General features: G+C 51.7%; 2 protein-coding genes across 2 annotated transcripts; both read right to left on the reverse strand.

Annotated features, from left to right (window-relative positions):
• Positions 1 to 4: 4 nt before the first annotated feature.
• On the reverse strand, positions 5 to 11,761 carry LOC143505877 (uncharacterized; the record flags this gene model as incomplete). Its single annotated transcript, XM_076996219.1, has 3 exons — positions 9,526 to 11,761; positions 3,243 to 3,752; positions 5 to 21 (listed from the first exon to the last, which is right to left on the reverse strand). Coding segments are annotated over exons 1-3 (2,532 nt in total), but the record flags the coding sequence as incomplete, so codon positions are not given.
• A 7,536-nt stretch (positions 11,762 to 19,297) lies between these two features.
• Positions 19,298 to 23,560, reverse strand: LOC143505874 (UPF0690 protein C1orf52 homolog). The gene is made up of 3 exons (XM_076996217.1): positions 23,158 to 23,560; positions 21,461 to 21,662; positions 19,298 to 19,867 (listed from the first exon to the last, which is right to left on the reverse strand). The coding sequence occupies exons 1-3, from the start codon at positions 23,440 to 23,442 to the stop codon at positions 19,707 to 19,709; spliced, it is 648 nt and encodes a 215-aa protein (XP_076852332.1). The 5' UTR covers positions 23,443 to 23,560; the 3' UTR covers positions 19,298 to 19,706.
• Positions 23,561 to 23,572: the final 12 nt, after the last annotated feature.

A 23,572-nucleotide genomic window follows, 5' to 3' on the forward strand; every position in this document is an offset into this window, starting at 1 on the left:
GGCGCCTCTGTTCAGACGCTTCTGTTAAAGGGACACGCAGGACACGCAGACAGTCAGCAAAGAACCCTGAACACAAAGCACTGACCGATAACAGTGGAGATGTCACCAGCTGTGATGGCAGTTCTGAGACGGTTCTATCCCATGACCCGGCCAGACACCAGACACACAGTCATCGGGTAACTCTGGGTTAACCTCAGACATGGCTGTTAGTCACACGTTCATCTAAGGTTCAGCTTCTCATTAGCTGATGTCAGACTCCCACTGTCCCTGCTGTGTATCGGAGGGACACCTGCCATGTTTCTATAGTTTTCAAACATTCAGGACCTTCACACACACACACACACACACACACACACGCACGGCACGCACGCACGGTAAAGTTTGCAGCTTACTTTAAACACTTTGCAGATGGTATGAGCCAACTCTGTACATCCTGGGGGGTAGAACTGAGCAGTCTCCTGATTTAGCACTGAAACCAATTAACCCACATGTTAATTACCCACATGTTAATTAACCCACATGTTAATTAACCCACGTGCTAATTGACAAGCTAATTCAAGCTAATAGAAGCAGATTCGAGAGGGTAAACACCCCCCACAGCCACAAACAGGTGGAGGACCCCAACATTGAGACTCCAGTGGGGTTTTACTGGGCCAGAGATTCTGATAACTGCTCTGATTTGACACGGTGCCGAGTCTGATCACTGATCTGACACCTTGCCGTGTCCCTGGGTTGGGCTACCACGGCAACTCCAGGTCTGATCTCACACGCTCAGAACTCTGCACAGCACAGTTAGACCCCAGGAAACAAAGAAGCGGTTATGGCAGAGAAAACACAGAGTGCACGTGGAAAAGAGTGGGTGGATGAAAGAGGGGGGGTGGATGAGAGAAGGGGGGAGAGAGAGAATGAGAGAGAGAGAATGAGAGAGAGAGAGGGGGAGGGAGAGACTGTTAGTCAGTTGCATTTTGGGGTAGATCTGCTGTGTTATTCTGACAGACCCTGTGTGTGCGTGTGTGTTGTGCGCGTGTGTGTGTGTCAAGATTGGCTTTGATTAGGGATAATGAGTTTTAGGGGATAGCCAGTTTGCCTAGACAGGCCTCACACACACACACACACACACACGCACACACACACATACACTGAACCCCTGGTGGGGCGGGGCTTAGCAGCCCCCTGCAGCTCTGGCTCCACCCCAACTAGCGGCAACTCCGCCCTGCTGAAGCTTGTTCTTCAACTGGTGGGTGGCGGCCTTTTCGAGGGGGAGGGGCTTTAACACGCAGTTCTGGAATTCTCAGCATGGTTCCAGAATGTAGCCGACAGAGAAGGCAGGACCTGCAGCTAACCAGACCACCGTGCCCCCCAGACACCTGACACACACACACACACACACACACACACACACACACACACCTCACCGAGAGACAGAGCCTCAGGTCAGGAGTCAGGGTTGAGAGGTCGCATTCCAGCCTTAGTACAGATCTGTGCTGTCTGACCTCTGTGTCCTCAAACACCTCCGGACAAAACCACAAAGTCTTTAATGACCACACGCTGTTGCGAAAGCTGCCCGGCCTAAAACATACTGGTGTGTGTGTGTGTGTGTGTGTGTGTGTGTGTGTGTGTGTGTGTGTGTGTGTGTGTTTTACTTCATGTGTTGTTCCTGATTGCTACTAATAGAGCCAAACTAGCAGGTGCTGAGAAGGTAGTCATGGTCACCAATCCCCACTGCTAATTATGGGCTGCCGAAGGCCATTCCATTATCTTCTAACTCTCACACACACGCATGTACACACACACACCTGCCCATTCACACTAGCACAAATCTGGCACTCACAAAACACTAATGTAAAAGCCCCACACACAGAGACATCCATCACAAAACCACTTAGAACCTCATCAGCTCCACACACACACACATGGCCACCACAAGTTCTAAAGATTCTCCTTTAGTGGGTTTCTTTCCCGATCTGACCAGCGTACCAGCGTACGTGTAGGCAGACGTCACGGTCAGCTGCCATCACGGTCAGGCCACCGCGTGTGAGCAGTGACTCACGCAGGATCTTCTTAAATCTTTTAGCAGTACGTTGCTAACCTGATCAGGAATCTAGTTACAGCATTCAACACTGACTCATATGGCACCTCTCATACACACACACACACACACCTACGAGCAGCTCAGTTACTGTGCCCCATCTGACTGTGTCACCGCCGTGTCACACATCAGCTCAGATTACACTCCGCTACGGACATCACAACACACACAAGATGCAGATATCAGCAGAGAGAGAGCGAGAGCGAGAGAGAGAGAGAGAGAGAGAAAGAAAGAGCCAAGCAAAGAGTTAAACACCAGAAGACCTGCTGTTTCAACACAAGCCAAACACCACCACACAAACCAGAGAAGCCCCCCCCCCCCCCCCCCCCCCCCATAATCACAGCTTTAGACAGGCAGTTAGCAAGAACACCAAGTTCCTCCCACATCAGAGACAGCAGATCTGAGCAGGTGGAAGAGAGGACTAGTGCTCACAGCCCATAAGCCCCTCAATCTCACAGCCATCTGGGCAGCTGTGTCAGGAAACAGCCAACACTCCAGTTCAGTAACCATTAACCACGTTACCAAGCACACGGAGAGATTACAGCCGTCCGGTGTGTACAGGCCAACGGTCTGAGAACATCACCCCCACAGCCCCTCACACACACACACACACACACACACACACACACACAGCCCCTCACACACACCCCCACAGCCCCTCACATACTCACCCACACACACCCCCACAGCCCCTCACACACACACACACACAGCCTCTCACATACTCACCCACACACAAACACCCCCACAGCCCCTCACACACACACACACACACACACACACACACACACACACACACACACACACACACACACACACACACACACAGCCCCTCACATACTCACCCACACACACACACACACACACACACACACACACCCTCACAGCAGCTGCCCAACGTTTGAGCTTATCTGCTGCGCTTACAGAGGTGTAGACACCCCCCCCATCACACCCACACACACACACACACACCTTCATGCCAACAAGTGGTGCTGATGTGAGTAACTGCTGCCATAAAGAATTTGAGCAATTCTGTTTTATTTGCCGACACCTGGGTGAGAGACCGTGGGGGGGGGGGGGGTGGGGGGACCAGCACCGTGTGGGGGGGTGAGGGGAGAGAGAGTGTGTCCAACTGGGAGAACTGGTCACATACCTGCAGGTGCTGGTTGTACTGGGAGGTTTTCGTCCTGGGCTCTGCACATCTGCACGACGTTCCCGCTCACCGCGTCCCCACCAGCACCGGGAACGCCACGCCCATTCTCCTCGGGACCGGCGCCGGGTGGGGTGGGCCAGGGGGCGGGGACACAGGGAGGAGGAGCCGCCTCCTCTTCCTCAGGGATGGGGTTGTACCAGATCTCACCCTCGTCGTCCGCATCGTTCTCCTCCGCCGGGTCGACGGGGAGGGCCGAGGGGCGGAGCTGTCTCACGCCATGAGGGGGCGGGGCTTCAGGAGGGGCGCTGGGGGTGGGGGTGTTGGAGGAAGGAGGAGGGCCGCGCTCGTCCTCGGCCGTACGGAGGGGCGTGGCATCCTCAGGGGGCGGGCCGGGGCGGGCCGAGCTCTGGTGTAGCCAGTTGCGTTTCTTAGAGACCGTGATGGAGTTGAGTGCAGCCAGCCGAGAGGAGGAGTCACGACACGTCACACTGCTACCGTCAGCCACGCCTACTGAAGGGGGAGGGGACAATGGAAACAGAGACAGACAGGAAGAAAGAGAGATCATCAAAATATAAGAAATCATTAGTCCACCACCACCACCACCATTATTAATCATTAAAAAAGTCAGTGTGAATTACATGTGATCCAGCAGAACCCTGAGTGTGTGTATATAATTTTTTATATATTCACCAGGCAAATAAGGTGCATACACATTAAATATTTGTATTTGGAGATAATCTCGTCATATAGGAATAAGTCATATAGCAATATGTTATACCGAATGAGGGAAAAATCATTTTAGTGATGTGTTTACTTTGCAGGGTTTAGTCAGTTATGTTTGACGACTGATAATAACGTTCTGCGTGGACTATTACCAAATACATCTGAGCACTGGCAATAATGAAGAGCGCTTAGTAATGATCGCACAGTGAACTATAGACCACAGCTACTGTAGGACCAGAACTCTCTCCAATAACCACACACCACGGTTATGAAATCCTCCCAGCACTGCTTCCTACTATAATAAATTAACATTCGGGCCTGCCTAAAATAAAATGAGTGAAATAAGAACCGAGGCAGCGTTTAAAAAAAAAAAAGAGTAAAGGATTTATGAAGGAGACACGTCTTCGTGAACTTCACTCGAAGCCCCGGCGAGTTCTGGTCCTGCTGCGACACGCTCGCTGCAGACTGCAGGCCAGGCGCGCGCCCGCGCTCGCGCTAATCACACGTTCTTCTGTCCCGGAGGAAACGTGGTCTCGCGCCACTAGGACCACGGCCGCTAAATTACACACTCCACTAAATATTTTCACTTTAGAAAAAAAAAAAGGAATGAAACGCGCTGGGGCTTCGTGCTCACCGCCGAGACACCGTGTCATTACTGAAACTGATTTACGAAAACAAAACGCACATGTTTCAGTTACATAACAAAAACATAACAAAAGCTAAGACTCTTTGGGGCTTGGCTGATTATCGATCAGATTCGCACGGTTGACCGATATGACCTAAAAGTGATATTTCTGATACTGCCAGAAAATTCGATAAATAAATAAATGCATTCAGCATTTGATACCAACTCGTTAAAACTACAAACAGACTGGCTTTATCACTGAGCTACAAGGAGAAGATGAGCCTCATTCAACTGTTTCTTTAAAAACAAATAAACTCAATCTCTCTGACTAGCGTCTGTCTCTATTTTGAAGTCCATGAAACACACACACACACACACCCCTTAACTGCAACGTTCATTACATTCTGGGTCATCACCACCACAAGCCAGAAGCCTCTGCCTGTCCACTGGCCATGCACAGACACTAGAAGTGTTCAGAGCAGCTGGCCCAGCCCAAATCACCACAACGCTCACACGCTCATCTCCCTGAACCACAACTGAAGAATCTCTCCACCACGAATCTCCGAGTCTACCGAGGAGACGTTTTCCCTCGTGCAAACACGGGGCAAACAGATGACATCAAACACTCCCCTACCACTAAACACAGACTGAGCTGAGCAGCCTTCTCTGTGAGAACACCTGCACGTAATAAGAGTGACTGTCCATTAACCCACATCACAGGTCTGCGTGGTGATGCAGGGCCACCACGGCAACGCGACCACATCTCCTGGAGCTCCAGGATCACCCTGGTCTTCAGCTTCATCTGAGGAGGCCACTCGCATCATTAAGATCACAGGGAGCAAACGTTGGGGAGAAATGGGGTGTGTGGCGTTTAGCACACAGCCTCTTAATCAGCTGTGGCTGCTGTGTTGATGTGTGTGTGGTGATGTGTGTGTGTGTTGATGTGTGCTATGCTGGATGCTGTTGCTCTGCTTATTCTGGAGGGTCTTTCATAACTGAGCATGCATGCACACACATGCAGGGAATTCCAGGCCACACACACACACACACACACACACACACACACACACACACACACACACACACACACACACACACACACACACACACACAACCAGAATTCCTAAAAAAAAAAATCATCTCCGGGACAAAGAAGAAAAGCAGAATGTGGACACAGTTAACCGAGACGCTTGGACTGATTTATGAGTCTTCAGTCGTCTGAGCTTCTCCCCCAGACACATGGAGCCGTGCTCTCCTGTCCCACTGGGGCTCGCAAGAAATCATTAGAAGGTCTGAGAGAACCTGAACAGACTGAACCCATGAAGAAGCGTCAACATCCTGCAGTAGTCAATAAGTAAGAGAAACATGGAGCCGTTTGTTTAGTAAACAGTGGAGAAATGGAAACTCAAAGTGCCTCTGCAGCCGCGTGAACCAGAAGAGAACTCCAGACCTACAGACCAGAAGGGAACTCTAGACCTGAGCGTGATCTACAGACCTGAGTGTGACCTACAGACCAGAAGAGAACACTAGACCTGAGCGTGACCTACAGACCAGAAGGGAACTCTAGACCACAGCGTGATCTACAGACCAGAAGGGAACACTAGACCCGAGCGTGACCTACAGACCAGAAGGGAACACTAGACCCGAGCGTGACCTACAGACCAGAAGGGAACACTAGACCCGAGCGTGACCTACAGACCAGAAGGGAACACTAGACCCGAGCGTGACCTACAGACCAGAAGGGAACACTAGACCCGAGCGTGACCTACAGACCAGAAGGGAACACTAGACCCGAGCGTGACCTACAGACCAGAAGGGAACACTAGACCCGAGCGTGACCTACAGACCAGAAGGGAACACTAGACCCGAGCGTGACCTACAGACCAGAAGGGAACACTAGACCCGAGCGTGACCTACAGACCAGAAGGGAACACTAGACCCGAGCGTGACCTACAGACCAGAAGAGAACACTAGACCTGAGCGTGACCTACAGACCAGAAGAGAACACTAGACCTGAGCGTGACCTACAGACCAGAAGGGAACTCTAGACCACAGCGTGATCTACAGACCTGAGCGTGACCTACAGACCAGAAGGGAACACTAGACCTGAGCGTGACCTACAGACCAGAAGGGAACTCCAGACTGAAATGTGGCCTGTTTTGTCCACTCTAACACGACTAACAGGAACTGCGCTCCTCGTGAGGTACAGGAGGGGTTTCTGCAGCCGAACCGTGTAGTGCAGGACCAGGTCCGACTGGCCATGGAGGAGTGAGAGTGGTGAACGGCGCCCAGCACGTGAGCCACGGTGAGGGGGAACAGAGCGAGACGAGACCTTGGCATGGCAACACACACCCTTAGCAACAGACCAGCTTGAAGTGAGTGTGTGTGTGAGAACAGAACATGCTTTCTGCATACAGGTGCATAAACAAATCAGTCAGATAAGACAACACTAGAGCTCTGACGTGCTTCACACACAATAACGTTCATCACGGTCACTTGACGGACGGCAGCTTCGACCAGTCACGGTGGGGGGGCGGGTGCTTCCTTCACCACTCCCACCAACACCAACCTCCTGCCAAACACTCCCAGCTCAATCTTCAGACCTACTGGTGCTGCTGATGCAGGGTCAGGCGCTTCTACTGAAACCCTTGTATTAATCTCACCATGAGAAGCAGCAGAACTGATCTCAGATCAGTGAGAAAAGGTGGGAGGCATTAATGCAGCTGCTTCCAGACCAGTTAGAAATGTATGAGTAAATGAGTGTCATATTAAAGGTCACAAAAACAGGAACGAACACACACACAGTTAAAAGAGGAAGCATTATTCTATTGTTCTCCTGCATATGAAATCATGGCCTAGAGCTCCTCACGTAAACAGTTATTTTATGGTTTCACACAAACAATAACCAGGTGTGATTAGTAGGAATAGATAACATTTTAAACTTTTCACTATTCTCTTATTGTATACACACACTCTCCTTCTCAAATGACATCTCCATTGTTGCAGAGACCACAGACACCAGTGCAGATACTTCTTCAGCTAATTTTGCCCATGACTGACTAAATGGTTTATTATTACTATTACAAATTTACCAAGTAGAACTTATAAATAATGAAAGATAACCCTGGACAACTAAGACCCAGGATAAACACACTCCTCCAGACACTCCTCATGGGTGATCAGTTCCTCCCTCTGCTCCTCAGCCATACGCCGCAGGAGGAGACACCAGCCTTCTTCTGCAGGTAACCTGAGGCCCAGCGCAAAGCCGTAATCCCAGCTGACCTGAACGAACGCGTAACCACCCGTTCACATCAGACACCGCGGCCGGGCACGAAGGAGTCAAACACAAACAAGCTCTGGTTCAGGCCGTTCCCGGGTCCCTCCCCGAGTCTCGGGTTCCCATGGTGCTGGAATGCGTCAGAATAGCAGCCCGGATCACAGACTCCGGATCAGGTTTACTACAATTACTACAAGGCTTTTGGGTGGTGTTGGACTTGAAGGAACCGTTTTGGGATCAGGAAGTAGAATGTTAAAGCTGCAGACGCCTCCGACCAGAACTTCCACCTCTCAGCTGCGTGTCAAACATCAAGTCCACTGTCACAACTAATCGCCTCCAAACCCTTACACACACTCCCTCACACACACACACACACACACACACAAACTCTTACACACGCTCCCCCTCACACACACACAAACTCTTACACACGCTCCCCCTCACACACACACACACACACACACACACACACACACACACACACACACACACACACACTCTTACACACGCTCCCCCTCACACACACACACACACACACACACACACACTCCCTCACACACACACAAACTCTTACACACGCCCCCCCCCCCCCCCCCCACACACATCTGTGAGAACACACACACACACAGCGAGTTACTCCATCAGCCATAAAGGACGACGTGTGTGTTAAAGGGCCAACAGTTGTTCACTTAAAGGTAAACAGACACCCATATGTGCACACAGACAAAAGCACTCACACACTCACAATGCACATACACGCATACACACACACACACACACACACATTTCCGCATGCTAAGTAAATCCTTGGAATTTTCTCCAAGTATCAGTGCAGACCTCTGCTTTCTCTCCGATGTATACACTGTGACAATTACAGCAAAACAGGCCTACTGCTCCGTCTCCAGCCTCCACACACACACACACACACACACACACAGGTGAATCCCGGCACACTGCTGTGCACCTCAGTGAAGTCCCTTCGTCAGGCAGCCCAACACACTCAGGCGGCCCAACACACTCCATCTGCACGGCTGCGTATGACGGGTTGACATCTACGAGACCTGCGCGCCATGACGACAACAGCCGCACGCGGGACAGTTTCAGGATTACAGGACATCTGTGGGATTACCTAATCTGATCCTGTCCAGACACTGAGCTTCAGGCAGAAGGGAGATTAGGGCTAAACTGGACAGCAGCAATCTGATAATCCAGTTGGTCCTTCCATTACCCATGATGCAACAGAACAGGATTCGGACAGCTCTGATGTTTACATTTTTACTTTAAACCATTTTGTTTATTTTGTTGCTAAGAGCACAGAATGGATGTTCATAACCGTGAACCTGTCAGCGTGGAGTGTGAGTGTGTGTTAGGAATGTGGTGTTAAGGTGGTGCACTCGTATGAACCCTCCACCAACGTGCAGCTACCTACAGCATCACGAGAGCCTTCGTTAGTGAGGGAGAGAAGTTACAAAACACACCACCCGCCACCAGAAAGCACAGGACAGATCTCACACAGCGTCGGGGAGAAAGGGGCCTTCACAAGCCCCGCCCCCTTCACCTGGGGTTTGAGTGGGTGGGGTTAGAGTGTCCACAAGAAAGAGGGGAAAAAGAGAGAGAAAGGAAGAGAGGCTCCTCGGGTCCGTCAGCGGTGGGCGTACCTGGCTGGGCCGCTCCAGCGGGACCCGTGCTGCCCGGCTTGGCCCCCTGGGTGCAGACGTGGGCGGGGCGAGCGGCCCACACCTGCCCCTCTGCCCCGGGGCCCTGCCCCCCCCGTGGGGAGGAGCCGGCGATGCGTAGCCGCATCTCGGACGACAGCACGCGTCCCCGATGCATCCACTCCTGCATCTTGTTGACGGTGAGGCCCGGGGGTTTTCCCACGCCGCCACAGGCGCTCTGGCTCGGCTGCGGGACGCAGGGGGGGGCGGGGCTTCTGGCCGGAACACCGGGACAAGTGGGCGGTCCGTGCTGGCGAGTCTCCTCCTCCTCCTCCTCCTCCACGTGCCGAGGAACGGCAACCTTCGCACCCGCCGCCCCGCCGACATCCTCGAAGCTCCGCCCACCGCCGCTCGTCGCATCTCTTGTGTCCATGGAGACAACCTGGAGGGCGTGGCCACTTTCCTTCTCGGTGAGCGACCCACGCCCGTCACTCTCGGCGGGGTAGCGAACGCCACCGTCGCTCACGGAGCGCTGCAGGGGGGGCCTCCCCTCCGGGACCAGGCACTGCAGGCTCCGGGTCCGCCGCGAGGTCCCGCCCACACCCCTGTAGCCCCGCCCACTGCCCTCCTGGACGTCCCCCTCCGCTGGCCACGTCGACGAGGACCAAGAACACACGCTGGCGCTGTCGTGGGACCGACTAGAGCTGACGCTGTTGTCCGCGCAGCTGCTGGACACATCCTGACCGTCCTGACCGTCCCGCCCGTCCTGCATGGCGTTCATCAGCAGACAGAAGGCTTCTCTCAGCCTGATCCTGAGTCGGTCCGTCTCCTCAGCATTAGCGTCCGAACCGGACGGGACGATCTGTGCGGACGCGGGCTGCCAGGAGGACGTTTCGTCCGGTTCCTTGCGGTTCGTTGGTTGCGTGTTGTGAGGGCCGGACTCGTAAAAGGGGAGGATTTCGTTATCGTAGTAGTCGTCGTCGTCCTCGCTGTCCACGGAGTGGTGGCGTGTGGCCAGGCACGGGGACACGTCTGTACTCACCATCTCCAGCTCGGTGGGGAAGAACGTGGGACTCTGTAACGTGGGCGTCCTGACGTCTCTGCAAAGCTGGAACGAACTTTCAATAGTCCGAATTAATTCGTTCTCGTCCACGTTTCGGACGTAGTGAAGAACGTGAGGAGACTCAGGGTCACACGTGCGTGTCTCCGCCGGACCATCGCCGGTGTAGTTCAACTTAGTCGGGTCCAGCGTCTCGACGTCCGGTGTCGGGATGAACGAACCGGCTCGGTGAACGTGCAGTGCCTTGTCCCGGTACCGTCTCCCTACATCTGTTTCATAGCCGACATTTGTCCCAATTTCCTCTAGAGGTTCCTGGCCGTCTGTCAGATGAACCACCCCCGTGTCTGCTGCTCGGTGCTCGGACGGGACACTCTCACGGGTCCCGAACCCGATGGAGTCTCCGCCGGTGTGCCGCCGCGGGAAGGGCACGAGCTGCGCTCTCCGCTCCCGGTGATCCCCGCGCGACCCCGGCCGTGTGAAGTGGCCGTCTCGCTCTTGAACGCGCTTCATCTCGCCTCTGTCGCTCCTTCCGTCGGGGGTTTCTCCGTGAACACACACCCCCGGCGGGTCTTCTCTCTCCGCAGCCCCGTCCCTGGCTCCCCCGCCGGTGCGCGCGTCCCCGCGGTGCGTGTTTACGTGCACGCCGGACCCGTAGCGGGGAAACGCGTCCTGCACCGCCGCCGCCTCGCCGCCCACTACATGCACCACCCGCTTCTCCAACCCCCCGTTAAAGTAATCCTGCTTACCTCTCACCGGGTCCGACATACACTCCAGCTCCGGTACCGGTACCACGGCTGCTCGGCGCGCTCGCGTGTCCCTCGCTCGACAAACTTTCTCTTTACCTTCTCCGCCCCCGACCGCGGCGTCGCGTCCGCCAGTCGACGCGCCTTTCTTGCATTTCTTCCCTCTAAGTTTGGCTAATAAAGTCCTCCGCGGAGGCTCGGCCATTCCTCAGGCTCCCAGCGGACCTCCAGCGTCGGTAGGCGCGCTTCAGCTGGCTCGGGACCGGCGTTGGTGAGCCCCTGTGCGGTGTGGAGTGGTCGAGGCGCCGGACTCCGCTGCACGCTCCATGTCCGCTCTGCGCTTGACTGCACCGCCTGGCTGCTGACGCGCGGACGCGTTTACGCGTTGACGCGCTGACGTGCCGACGCGCTGCCCCCGCTCCGTTCTCCGCTTGCAGTTCAAATGCTTGAAATATTTTCTGGCGGGGTGAAAGGTTAGAGGCGGATTGCGCAAACTCATTCGCAAACACTGAGCACGAGATTTGTGGCACTTTTTTTTCCCCTCCCCCTGAACATCCATCAAAATGTAAAACAATTAACTTTTTGAAATGACAAGCCCTGTTATTAAGGTTTTTTTTTATTGAGAGATAACTTTTACTTTTCAAAGGTAAGCACAAAAAGTTTGTTTTGTTTTTGACAGTCTGAATTTGGAACTGTTCCAGAATTGCTTGATTTAATGGTGAGTTCTTGCTTATTGTAATAATGATGAAGCAAAATCACGCCAACCATAGACACCGAATATGGCTGTAATAATGGTCGGTGGCATCTGGGTGGTATGCGGAGATGTGTGCAGTGTGTTAGCTGGTGTTCTCGCTCTTTTCAAGGTATTTGTTTACAAACCTGTCAGTGCACGTTTTAGACATGAAAAGCTGTGTACAGCAGCAGTGATCTGGGTCGAGCTCAGCACACATTCTTGACTTCCTCCGCACATCGCCTGCATGAGTGTGGTTCTGAACTGCTGTATAAACCTGCCGTAAACATTAAGAAACCCTTCCAGGAATCTTACACCTGTTCAGTCTTGCCCATGCATTGACCAGACCACCTTAACTACAACACAATACTGGACCAGACCACCTTAACTACAACACAATACTGGACCAGACCACCTTAACTACAACACAATACTGGACCAGACCACCTTAACTACAACAAAATACTGGACCAGACCACCTTAACTACAACAAAATACTGGACCAGACCACCTTAACTACAACACAGTACTGGACCAGACCACCTTAACTACAACACAATACTGGACCAGACCACCTTAACTACAACACAATACTGGACCAGACCACCTTAACTACAACACAATACTGGACCAGACCACCTTAACTACAACAAAATACTGGACCAGACCACCTTAACTACAACACAGTACTGGACCAGACCACCTTAACTACAACACAATACCAGACCTCCTTAACTAGAGCAGACTACAACCCAGTATTGGACCAGATCCAGTACTGGGTTGTAGTACATATATTGTGTTGTACTGGATTGGACCTCATCAACTACAACCCAGTACTGGACAGACCTGCAGACCTTTCTCCAGGCTGTTGGTATATACTGTACCAAACACTCTGTATGTAACTGAAACATGACTGAAACACGGCAGAAACACGGCAGTCCCTGACGGCAATCAGATTCTCAACTAATATTTATTTACCATGTTATAATGTAGAAATGAGCACAGAGGGATGTCATCTCAGACAGCACTGACACCCTCACCAGTTTTCAGGACTTTTAATGCACACACCCTGGTTGCTACAGATCACACAGATCCACACACAGCAGTAATGTGACGGGTACCACCACAGTCACAGGACTCACACGTCCTTTATGAACCAAACATTAGTAATGTGTTAATGACCGTAAATGTGCAGTGTTCCTATTGATGTGTTCCATCACTATGGAAAAGGGAGGTGGTATTCTGAAATGGTGCCATCCACCTGAGGCAAGCCAACATCACCAACGGCAAGACACAGGAAGAAACAGTTCATCCGTCTTATGACTAAAGGATGGCCCTGTTTGTTGCAGCGTCAGAAGTGTGCACGAGGAGAAGTGTGCACGAGGAGAAGCGTGCACGTGCAGAAGTGTGCACGAGTGTCTTAGTAGATGCCTGTCCCATCTCCCTCACGCGTCTACAGGATGAGTCGAGTCCCAGGATGTTTGAAACAGAAGTGGAGTTAAAGACTCGTTCAGGAGAGCCCTCTGTGTAAAGGGTGATCAGCCAGCGAGAGATTAGACGTCCAGAGATCAGACACTGAGAGATCAGATACCCAGCGATCAGATACAGGCACAACTAAAAGGATTAGAAGGATTTACAGGAAAACACAACTTCTTTGCATGCATGGATGTGTGTGCACATACACACACACTCACACACACACACACACACACACACACACACACACAGCATGCCTACCTTGTCTGAGCATCTGTGTGGTGCAGGTCAGAGCCTGCAGGGGGTGGGGGGGCAAGGGGGGGTGGTTGGGGCCCAAGGGTGGGTGGGGTGGAGGGGGTATGTGGGCGGAGAGCTCCAGCAGTTCGTGTTTGTCTGATCAACCCCTCTGGCTGTCCACCCCAAACATCTACCTACCACACCAGTGTGGAGTCTCTGCTCCAACATCTCCTTCCTGTCTCACTCGGGACAAACGACACGCGACCGTACGTCACAGTGCAGTCATGCGTCCCGCACATCTCCAGTGTGGTACAGTGTCTCTCCAGGCCCGGCTCTGTCGGCAGGATCTGATCAGAGCAGGGTGCAGACCCAGGAGGGCGGTGAAGGCCTGTGTCTACCTGCTCTGAGGTCTTATCTCTCAGCTCTCACCTACCGAACATGCAGGCGGATGGGGGAGCCTGCTGCAGTGTCCCAGTGTCCGCTCTGAAAGACAGAGGGAGTCCCACTGTGTCACCAGTACCTTTATATCTCTCTCCTACACACACACACACACACACACACACACACACACACACACACATGCTTTGTGTCTAAAGCAGAACATCTGCTTTGCTGGCCCATATTCAGAAGAACCATGATGCTACGTGTGTGTGTATGTGTGTGTGTGTGGTGGAGTGTGTGAGAGTGTGTGTGTGTGTGTGTGTGCTGGGACCTACAGATGTCACGAATGGCCTCTCTCTTGCCCTCTGCATTGTCTGTCCTGTTCTCACTGCTTTATTGGCTGACAGTTGTCCCCGGCAACAGAGAATTTACGCCCGGGACACCCTGCCTTCTCTGGGGCAGATTAGTGAGATCCCCTGAGCAGCCCTGGGGGGGATCCCCTCATCTAACACCCCTGGGTCTCATCCCACCGACCCTGCCGCCCAGAACTATCACACACCGATATTCCTAGCGGCAAGGCGGTTCCCTGCTAGCGTTAACAGAGTTCATCCTAGTTGTTGAGGAACTAATGGCGTGAGCTACGGTGCCGTTGGTTGATTTAATTTAATGTGTGGGTCCAGAAAATTGTCTGTGAATTCACTGCTGAAAGAAACAGAGTTGAATCTACAAATGAGACGTGGGGGTTCTGGTCCATAGAGCTCCAGAGGCAGCGAGTAACCCAGTTACAGATGACAAACACCCCCAGAGGCCAGCTTCAACCTACAGAGTGCTGTAAGAGGCTATATCCACACACACACACACACACACACACACACACACACACACACATTCAGCACACACACCTCACGCAACATCCTGACCCACTTAGAATATGATAGTTTTCAAGAGAAAGTTCTGTGTGTGTGTGTGTGTGTGAGTTTGTCTGTACACACACACACACACACACGTCCCAGTGTCACGTAGGCTCTGGGGCCGGCGGTCGGGCCTGGGAGAACGCTGATATCCATCTCACTCCCGCTAGCAGATGTTTGTGCTGGACTCCTGGGGCGGGTCAGCGTCAGAGGGCTCAGACACACTGGCTCCTGCCCCATCAGCTCAGCTCTCCTCCTGCCTCTACACGCCTCGCTCACAACCTCCTCCACGACCTCCCCGACGACCTCGCCGACCTCCCCTGGGGTTTGGTCCTCGTGTAGGTCACATCTAGTTCATAACCCCGTTACAGCACATTGTGAACGATGTATCAGATTTCACACTTTGCCCATGGTACCTAATGCACGGGGCAGGAAACGACCCGGGAAAGGCAGAAACGTCTAAACATGCGCTTGGCTCTGTGGACCTGATCCATCGCCATAAGGACAGAGCTGTAATGATACATGTGCAACGTTGGATGAATCCGGTCTTTGTTACTTGTCAGCAAACTTTTCAACAAAAAAATCTCATGAATATGTATGCAAGTTAAATCTGGGTATCATTTTTTCATTTCGAACATGTACACACACATGCATACACAATGGGCCATTGTACTAAGAAATTATGTCTCATAATTACGTTAGTAGAGCATACAGCCCCTGGTCTTTGTTTTCTGAAATATGCCACAGTGCTCTGAGTTCATCTCTCAAAGCCGTGTTGGTCTGCTCATCTTCCTAATGTGCCAGACCATAAGTTCATGTCAAGTGCTGGAACGTTCTTCTTCCAGCAGGCCTCTGTCAGAGCGACGGACGCCCAACAGCCCAGAACTGCTCCGAATTACTCAACCACGCTCGCATATCCACACTCGCATAATCACGCTCAGGAAAAACACATCCTGGTTCCGTTTATTTATAAACCAAGAGACAGTTGCTGCTTTTCCAGGGCCACCAACCCCCAGCAGGTAGTTAGGAGAAATACCCCACCACCAGCAGGTATTTAGGATAAATACCCACCACCAGCAGGTATTTAGGATAAATACCCACCACCAGCAGGTATTTAGGATAAATACCCCACCACCAGCAGGTATTTAGGATAAATACCCCACCACCAGCAGGTATTTAGGAGAAATACCCCACCATCAGCAGGTATTTAGGATAAATACCCACCACCAGCAGGTATTTAGGAGAAATACCCCACCATCAGCAGGTATTTAGGATAAATACCCACCACCAGCAGGTATTTAGGATAAATACCCACCACCAGCAGGTATTTAGGAGAAATACCCCACCATCAGCAGGTATTTAGGATAAATACCCACCACCAGCAGGTATTTAGGAGAAATACCCCACCATCAGCAGGTATTTAGGATAAATACCCACCACCAGCAGGTATTTAGGAGAAATACCCCACCATCAGCAGGTATTTAGGAGAAATACCCCACCATCAGCAGGTATTTAGGAGAAATACCCCACCACCAGGAAGTATTTAGGATAAATACCTCACCACCAGCAGGTATTTAGGAGAAATACCCCACCACCAGCAGGTATTTAGGAGAAATACCCCACCACCAGCAGGTATTTAGGAGAAATACCCACCACCAGCAGGTATTTAGGAGAAATACCCACCACCAGCAGGTATTTAGGAGAAATACCCCACCATCAGCAGGTATTTAGGAGAAATATCCACCACTGTCGTGTTTGCAGATTTCGTGTTAGCGGACACATCAGGGAATTGGGAGAGTAGCGCACAAATGTTCAGGGATTAGTGGTGCAGAAATGTGAGGGGCGTGGCCATGGGCGGGGCCATAGCTTCACCCTGTTCCAGGAGCTGCCTCTCTGGGACATGGCCAGACACATACCTGCCGCCCGGAGTCTTATCGCCAGTGCATTTACCAGAATCTGACATCCAAGACAGATGAGAGATATCGCAGGAATCCCTCTGATCAGACAACGCTTTCAGAAGAGAAACGAGCGAAAGCTGTGTGTGTGTGTGTGTGTGTGTGTGTGTGTGTCCCTCTTCTGCACAGGACGGGGACCATCTACTCCCCACTGGCTGAGCTTCAGAGCAGCTGCCGGATGAGAGGTTCTTCACAGCCGTCAGTCTGGGAATGCGGTGGGGGGGGGGGGGGGGGGTGTTTTTGCTGTTAATGTATCCATCCATCCATCATGACTGGTATGCAGTCACTGCAACTTTTTGATGGGGGTTTTTACTACTTTTTATGATGAATAGGCAACTATACAGTCCATGTAACAATAACGTGCTCAGAATGTCAGTGCCTGAAGGGCTACAGGACGTGTTGTTGGGTTTGTTCTGTGCAGTGTTTATGCAGGAGGGGTGAACAGGTTTAGTATTCTACTGCGCGTGAGGACCAGGACAGCAGAGCGGGGACGCGGTTCAGCGTGTGCCAGGGGACGGACGTCCCCACAACACCCGCCACAACTCTGCTGTGATCAGAGGACACGGAGCAGGACACACTGTTGGGGTCACAGGTTCCAACTCAGCAGGTGCAGCTCATGAGGTGATTAAGAGACACCAGGAACAGTTTCAGAGCAGAGAGACACAGAGCAGAGAGACGCGGAGCAGAGAGACGCGGAGCAGAGAGACGCGGAGCAGAGAGACAGAGATGCTGCACTGCACGAGGTCACCGAGGGCTGGAATGACTGCGTGCTAGTCCGACTTCAGCCTCTATAATCATGGAGTCTTCAGGTTGGCAGTGACTTTTTTTTTTTGTCAATGGCGCCACCTTCTGGTAATTCAGCCCCTCCACAGTGAACACAAACTTCATACTGCACTCTTAAGACGGGAGAGTGACCAAGAGGAACAGAGTATTAGATTGTCTGTGAAACATGAGCATAAGACAGAAGTTAATCTTCCATTAATGAGAATGGAGGTGTGACCCACTGGTTAGACCTGCCTGCTGGCTAGAACTTCTTCTAAATGTGTCGTTGTTCTCCTCTGCAGGGAAGCTGCTTAGTCAAAACACCCATCAAAATGTCTGAGGAGAACACGTTTAAAGGGACACGTTTAAAGACGTATTTAAGTATTTAAAGGGACACATGTTTAAAAAGACATATTTAAAAGGACACGTTTAAATGGACATGTTTAAAAATACATATTTATAGGGACACATTTAAAGGGACATGTTTACAGGGATATAAACGTATGATGCATGTATAAAGGGAGGCTTTTAGAGAGACACATTTAAAGGGACACGTTTAACGACGTATTTAAGTATTTAAAGGGACACACGTTTAAAAATACATATTTAAAAGGACACATTTAAAGGGACACGTTTAAAAATACATATTTATAGGGACACACGTTTAAAGGGACACGTTTACAGGGATATAAACGTGTGATGCATGTATAAAGGGAGGCTTTTAGAGAGACACATTTAAAGGGACACGTTTAAAAATACATATTTATAGGGACACAAGTTTAAAGGGACACGTTTACAGGGATATAAACGTGTGATGCATGTATAAAGGGAGGCTTTTAGAGAGACACGTTTAAAAATACATATTTATAGGGACACAAGTTTAAAGGGACACGTTTACAGGGATGCATTTAATTGGAAGCGTTTCAAGTTCCCCTTCCGCTTCCACTGCTGACTGTACTTTTGTACGGACAAACACATACAGTAGAAGAGATCTGGTGTGGGGGGGGGGGGATCTGGTGTGGGGGGGGGGGGGGATCTGGTGTGGGGGAGATCTGGTGTGGGGGGGAGACTGAGGGGGAGATCTGGTGTGGGGGGGAGACTGAGGGGGAGATCTGGTGTAGGGGGGAGATCTGGTGTGGGGGAGAGACTGAGGGGGAGATCTGGTGTAGGGGGGAGATCTGGTGTGGGGGAGAGACTGAGGGGGAGATCTGGTGTAGGGGGGAGATCTGGTGTGGGGGAGAGACTGAGGGGGAGATCTGGTGTGGGGGGGAGATCTGGTGTGGGGGAGAGACTGAGGGGGAGATCTGGTGTGGGGGGGAGATCTGGTGTGGGGGGGAGATCTGGTGTGGGGGGGGAGACTGAGGGGGAGATCTGGTGTAGGGGGAGATCTGGTGTGAGGGAGAGACTGAGGGGGAGATCTGGTGTAGGGGGGAGAACTGGTGTGAGGGGGGAGACTGAGGGGGAGATCTGGTGTAGGGGGGAGACCTCAGCAGACCTGCAGTGATAAGGACGGCTGTGTCTCTCATTCCCATCCAGTTTAATGTCTACAAGATGTCTGTTGATCTACAGGATATTTTAAACATTTCAACACACAAATCCCTCCTGTACGCCAACTGAGCCATTCTGCTCCCCTCACGGTTTACACTTGTACATCAAATATATGTTAAAATGAACAGGAAAACCCTACAAGCAAACACGCAAGTAAATTAAAGAATGCCCCACACAGCTGAGCTCAAAGTTCTCATCGAGCTCCAGGCTAAATCAACAGAAAACAACCACAGCAGTCCAGCTTAGTATAATGTCTTCTAGAAAGTGTCACGTCCCCCCATCTCCCCACCGTCCGTAAGCCCAGCCTGCACGCGGCATCTTGGGTTCTGCACCAAACTCCAGCCCCAGGCCTTGCCATCGGGCCACGGGGGCCCGCGGGCCTCACTCGGCCGTCTGCCGGAGGATCCTCTTCTCCTCCTCCACGAAGTTCTTGTCGGAGGTGGCCTGGCCCAGATCCCTCTTCCTCTTCTCCTTCTGCTGGAACGTCTCCACGCGACGCTTCTTCGCCGACTTGGGATTGTCCGGCTGCTCCTCTTCCTCATCTGCAAGCAGGAGAAGGGACACACCCATCAGGCCTGGTCACGCGGGTCACGTCGCCCGGGCGGGTCACGTCGCCCACACTCACCGCCCCGCCTGTCTGCCACTCTAACATGCTCAGAAGACGTCAGTGGCCTTGAGGAACACAGAGGTTTGTTTTTAGACCAGAGAGAACGCTGTAGGCTAAACTGAAGTCCTGTGTTTAATCTGTATATTGTGTATTGCATGTATATTACCTGTACTGCTTGAATCAGCTGGATAACAGACTCCATGTCTGGGTCATCGTACGTGACCAGTAAATTTGATGGCAGTAAACTGTAGCCTCCTGAGTCTCCCTCATAACACCAATCATTACATCTTCACAAAGGGGACAAGCTCAAGGTCTTAAGGTCTTTGCTACAGGAATTACACACCATTTCTTCATCAAAAGTAAAAAGAAACAACAGAGAGAGGGACAAAAACAACGTATCATAGATAGATTGATAGATAGTAGGGGTGGGAATCGTTTACTATCTCATGATTCGATTCGATTCCGGTTTTGGGGGCCACGATTCGATTCAAAATCGATTTTCGATTCAAAACGATTTTACCAAAATTCTTGAGCTTCATTTTGCGAGCTGTCAGGGCTGGCTCGGATGCAGTTCCCCCAGCCGTCGCTAAGGGCACCAGAGTCAGTCCCAGACTAAACCGACGTAACCGTACGTTCTCAGCCAGTCTCTGCTTCCTCTGTGGTTGCTTATCGTTTGAAGGTGTCTCGCCACCTCTCTCTGTTATGCTTTCTCTTTACTTATTCGAGTATCTATCTCCTGCGTCGCTTCCTGACCCATCTCAAGTTTTCCCAATCCTTTATTTCTTCCTATCCGTTTTGCCTTTATTTTTGGGAAGGGTTTTATTTTTCCAGTTACTTCTGATGGCGTTTCGTTTTCGCGTTGCATATATCTGCGCTGTTTTTTAGTTACTGTTGTTATTTTGCTTCTTTCTCCCGTCTCACTACGGTTGAGTGTTATTTACCACACGTTGTATTTTCTATTTACTCCGTGCCCTCACGGTTTTTGTTTCTATTCTCTTGCGTGTTGAGTCTTCCGCGTAGTTTTGTTTGTTCGTTCTGGGTCGCTGTGCACGTTTCCCTCTCGCTAATACATTTGACAAGTGTCAAACGTCTTGCTCTTGCGAGCCGGCACTTGGGTCCACCATATTATTTCACGCGTTGTGTACGTTCCCGTGCTCACCGTGTTACACAAGCCTTGCACACGAGCTACATTGTGTCAAGTTCGATCTTCCCTGGCATTCGGTAAAAACCAAAATGAACCCATATTTTTGCCTTAAACGAAGACGGGGCAGGTTGAATATCTCTTTCCTCCATTTGTTTTGAAACTTTTCCACACATGAGTGTGTCCCAGAATCTTGTGTAAAGTCTTGTGTAATTTTGTAATTACGTAACGCGAGACTTCACCACGACTTAGAATCGATTTTGGGACATTTAAAATCGATTCTGAATCGTAGTAAATGAGAATCGATTTTTGATATATGAATCGATTTTTTGGCACACCTCTAACAGATGGATGGATGGGTAGCTGTGGGTGTGGTGGTTCTGTTACCAGATTTGGGCTGCTCCTCCTCAGGCAGGAAGTGGGTGTGGCCTCCACGTGGTTGTGGCGCATCCTCTCCGTTGTCCTCGTACACGTTGGACCACTTTATGGCCATGTCCATGCCGGGGGGCGGGCCTTTCTTCTCCTCCACCCCATAGCTCTGAGGGGGCGGGACTGCATTGTTCTTCCATGGCTTGAACTCCTTGGCAGGCTGATTGACATATCATCAGACAACCAATCAGAAAAGGCAAAGTGAAACGCCGTGCAGTTTTTGAGGCGGACAGTGTTTAGTGAATGGTAAGGAGGTGCACAAAACACACTGTCCTAAATACACACAGACACCCGAACCTGACGTAACGTGGGGACACACTGTCCTAAATCCCCACAGACACCCGAACCTGACGTAACGTGGGGACACGCTGTCCTAAATCCCCACAGACACCCGAACCTGACGTAACGTGGGGACACGCTGTCCTAAATACACACAGACACCCGAACCTGATGTAACGTGGAGACACGCTGTCCTAAATACACACAGACACCCGAACCTGACGTAACGTGGGGACACGCTGTCCTAAATCCCCACAGACACCCGAACCTGACGTAACGTGGGGACACGCTGTCCTAAATACATACGGACACCCGAACCTGACGTAACGTGGGGACACGCTGTCCTAAATACATATGGACACCCGAACCTGACGTAACGTGGGGACACGCTGTCCTAAATACACACAGTCACCCGAACCTGATGTAACGTGGGGACACGCTGTCCTAAATACACACAGACACCCGAACCTGATGTAACGTGGAGACACGCTGTATACACACAGACACCCGAACCTGACGTAACGTGGGGACACGCTGTCCTAAATCCCCACAGACACCCGAACCTGACGTAACGTGGGGACACGCTGTCCTAAATACACACAGACACCCGAACCTGATGTAACGTGGAGACACGCTGTCCTAAATACACACAGACACCCGAACCTGACGTAACGTGGGGACACGCTGTCCTAAATCCCCACAGACACCCGAACCTGACGTAACGTGGGGACACGCTGTCCTAAATACACACAGACACCCGAACCTGACGTAACGTGGGGACACGCTGTCCTAAATCCACACAGACACCCGAAACTGACGTAACGTGGGGACACACTGTCCTAAATACACACGGACACCCGAACCTGACGTAACGTGGGGACACGCTGTCCTAAATACACACAGACACCTGAACCTGACGTAACGTGGGGACACACTGTCCTAAATACACACACCCGAACCTGACGTAACGTGGGGACACACTGTCCTAAATACACACACACACCCGAACCTGACGTAACGTGGGGACACACTGTCCTAAATACACACAGACACCCGAACCTGATGTAACGTGGGGACACGCTGTCCTAAATACACACAGACACCCGAACCTGACGTAACGTGGGGACACGCTGTCCTAAATACACACAGACACCCGAACCTGACGTAACGTGGGGACACGCTGTCCTAAATACACACACACACACCCGAACCTGACGTCTCTGGCCAGGCCAAGTGCGCAATGCGCTCAGGGGCACCAACAACAGCGGGACTGAGACCCTGAAGGTCTGGACGTGTCCCACGATCTCCGAACATCGCCGAACATCACCGAACATCACCGAACATCTCCGAACATCTCCCTTTCACCTCCACTTTACCTCTTCGGGCGCCTTCACGATGCGGCTTTCCCAGTCGATCTGCTTGTTTAGGGGGTTGTAGAGGAAGGCGGGTTTGGTGACGGATCGGAACAGGTCGTCGGGTCTCGGTAGCGGGGCCCCCCCGGCAGGGCGCCTGGTGCCCGGGGACGAGCGGCCGCTCCCCGCAGACGCGCTGGCGCCGTGGGGCAGTTCTCGGTCTGCATCGTCGGAGTCACTACTGCTGTCACTAAGGTCGTCGTAACCCATAAAAAAGTTCCGCGGTTCGGCCTTTTTATCGTCACTCATTGCAATAAATCAAGAAGACAAAAAAACCCACTACGAAAATATTTTGTTATAAGCGACAACTTTAACGGCAACAATAAATAGACGCCATTTTGAGCAGGTCGCAGACTGATGACGACGGTGGCGCGTCGCG

This window comes from Brachyhypopomus gauderio, unplaced genomic scaffold, assembly GCF_052324685.1.
Source record: "Brachyhypopomus gauderio isolate BG-103 unplaced genomic scaffold, BGAUD_0.2 sc415, whole genome shotgun sequence".
NCBI lineage: Eukaryota > Metazoa > Chordata > Actinopteri > Gymnotiformes > Hypopomidae > Brachyhypopomus > Brachyhypopomus gauderio.

Bases quoted from the DNA above. Each gene is read 5' to 3' on its own strand.
- LOC143505874 (XM_076996217.1), bottom strand. From the start codon at position 23,442: ATGAGTGACGATAAAAAGGCCGAACCGCGGAACTTTTTTATGGGTTAC. The intron at 21,663-23,157 runs GTAAAGTGGAGG...TATGTCAATCAG, and splicing joins TCGTGAAGGCGCCCGAAGAG to CCTGCCAAGGAGTTCAAGCC. The intron at 19,868-21,460 runs GTAACAGAACCA...TCCTGCTTGCAG, and splicing joins GGAGGAGCAGCCCAAATCTG to ATGAGGAAGAGGAGCAGCCG.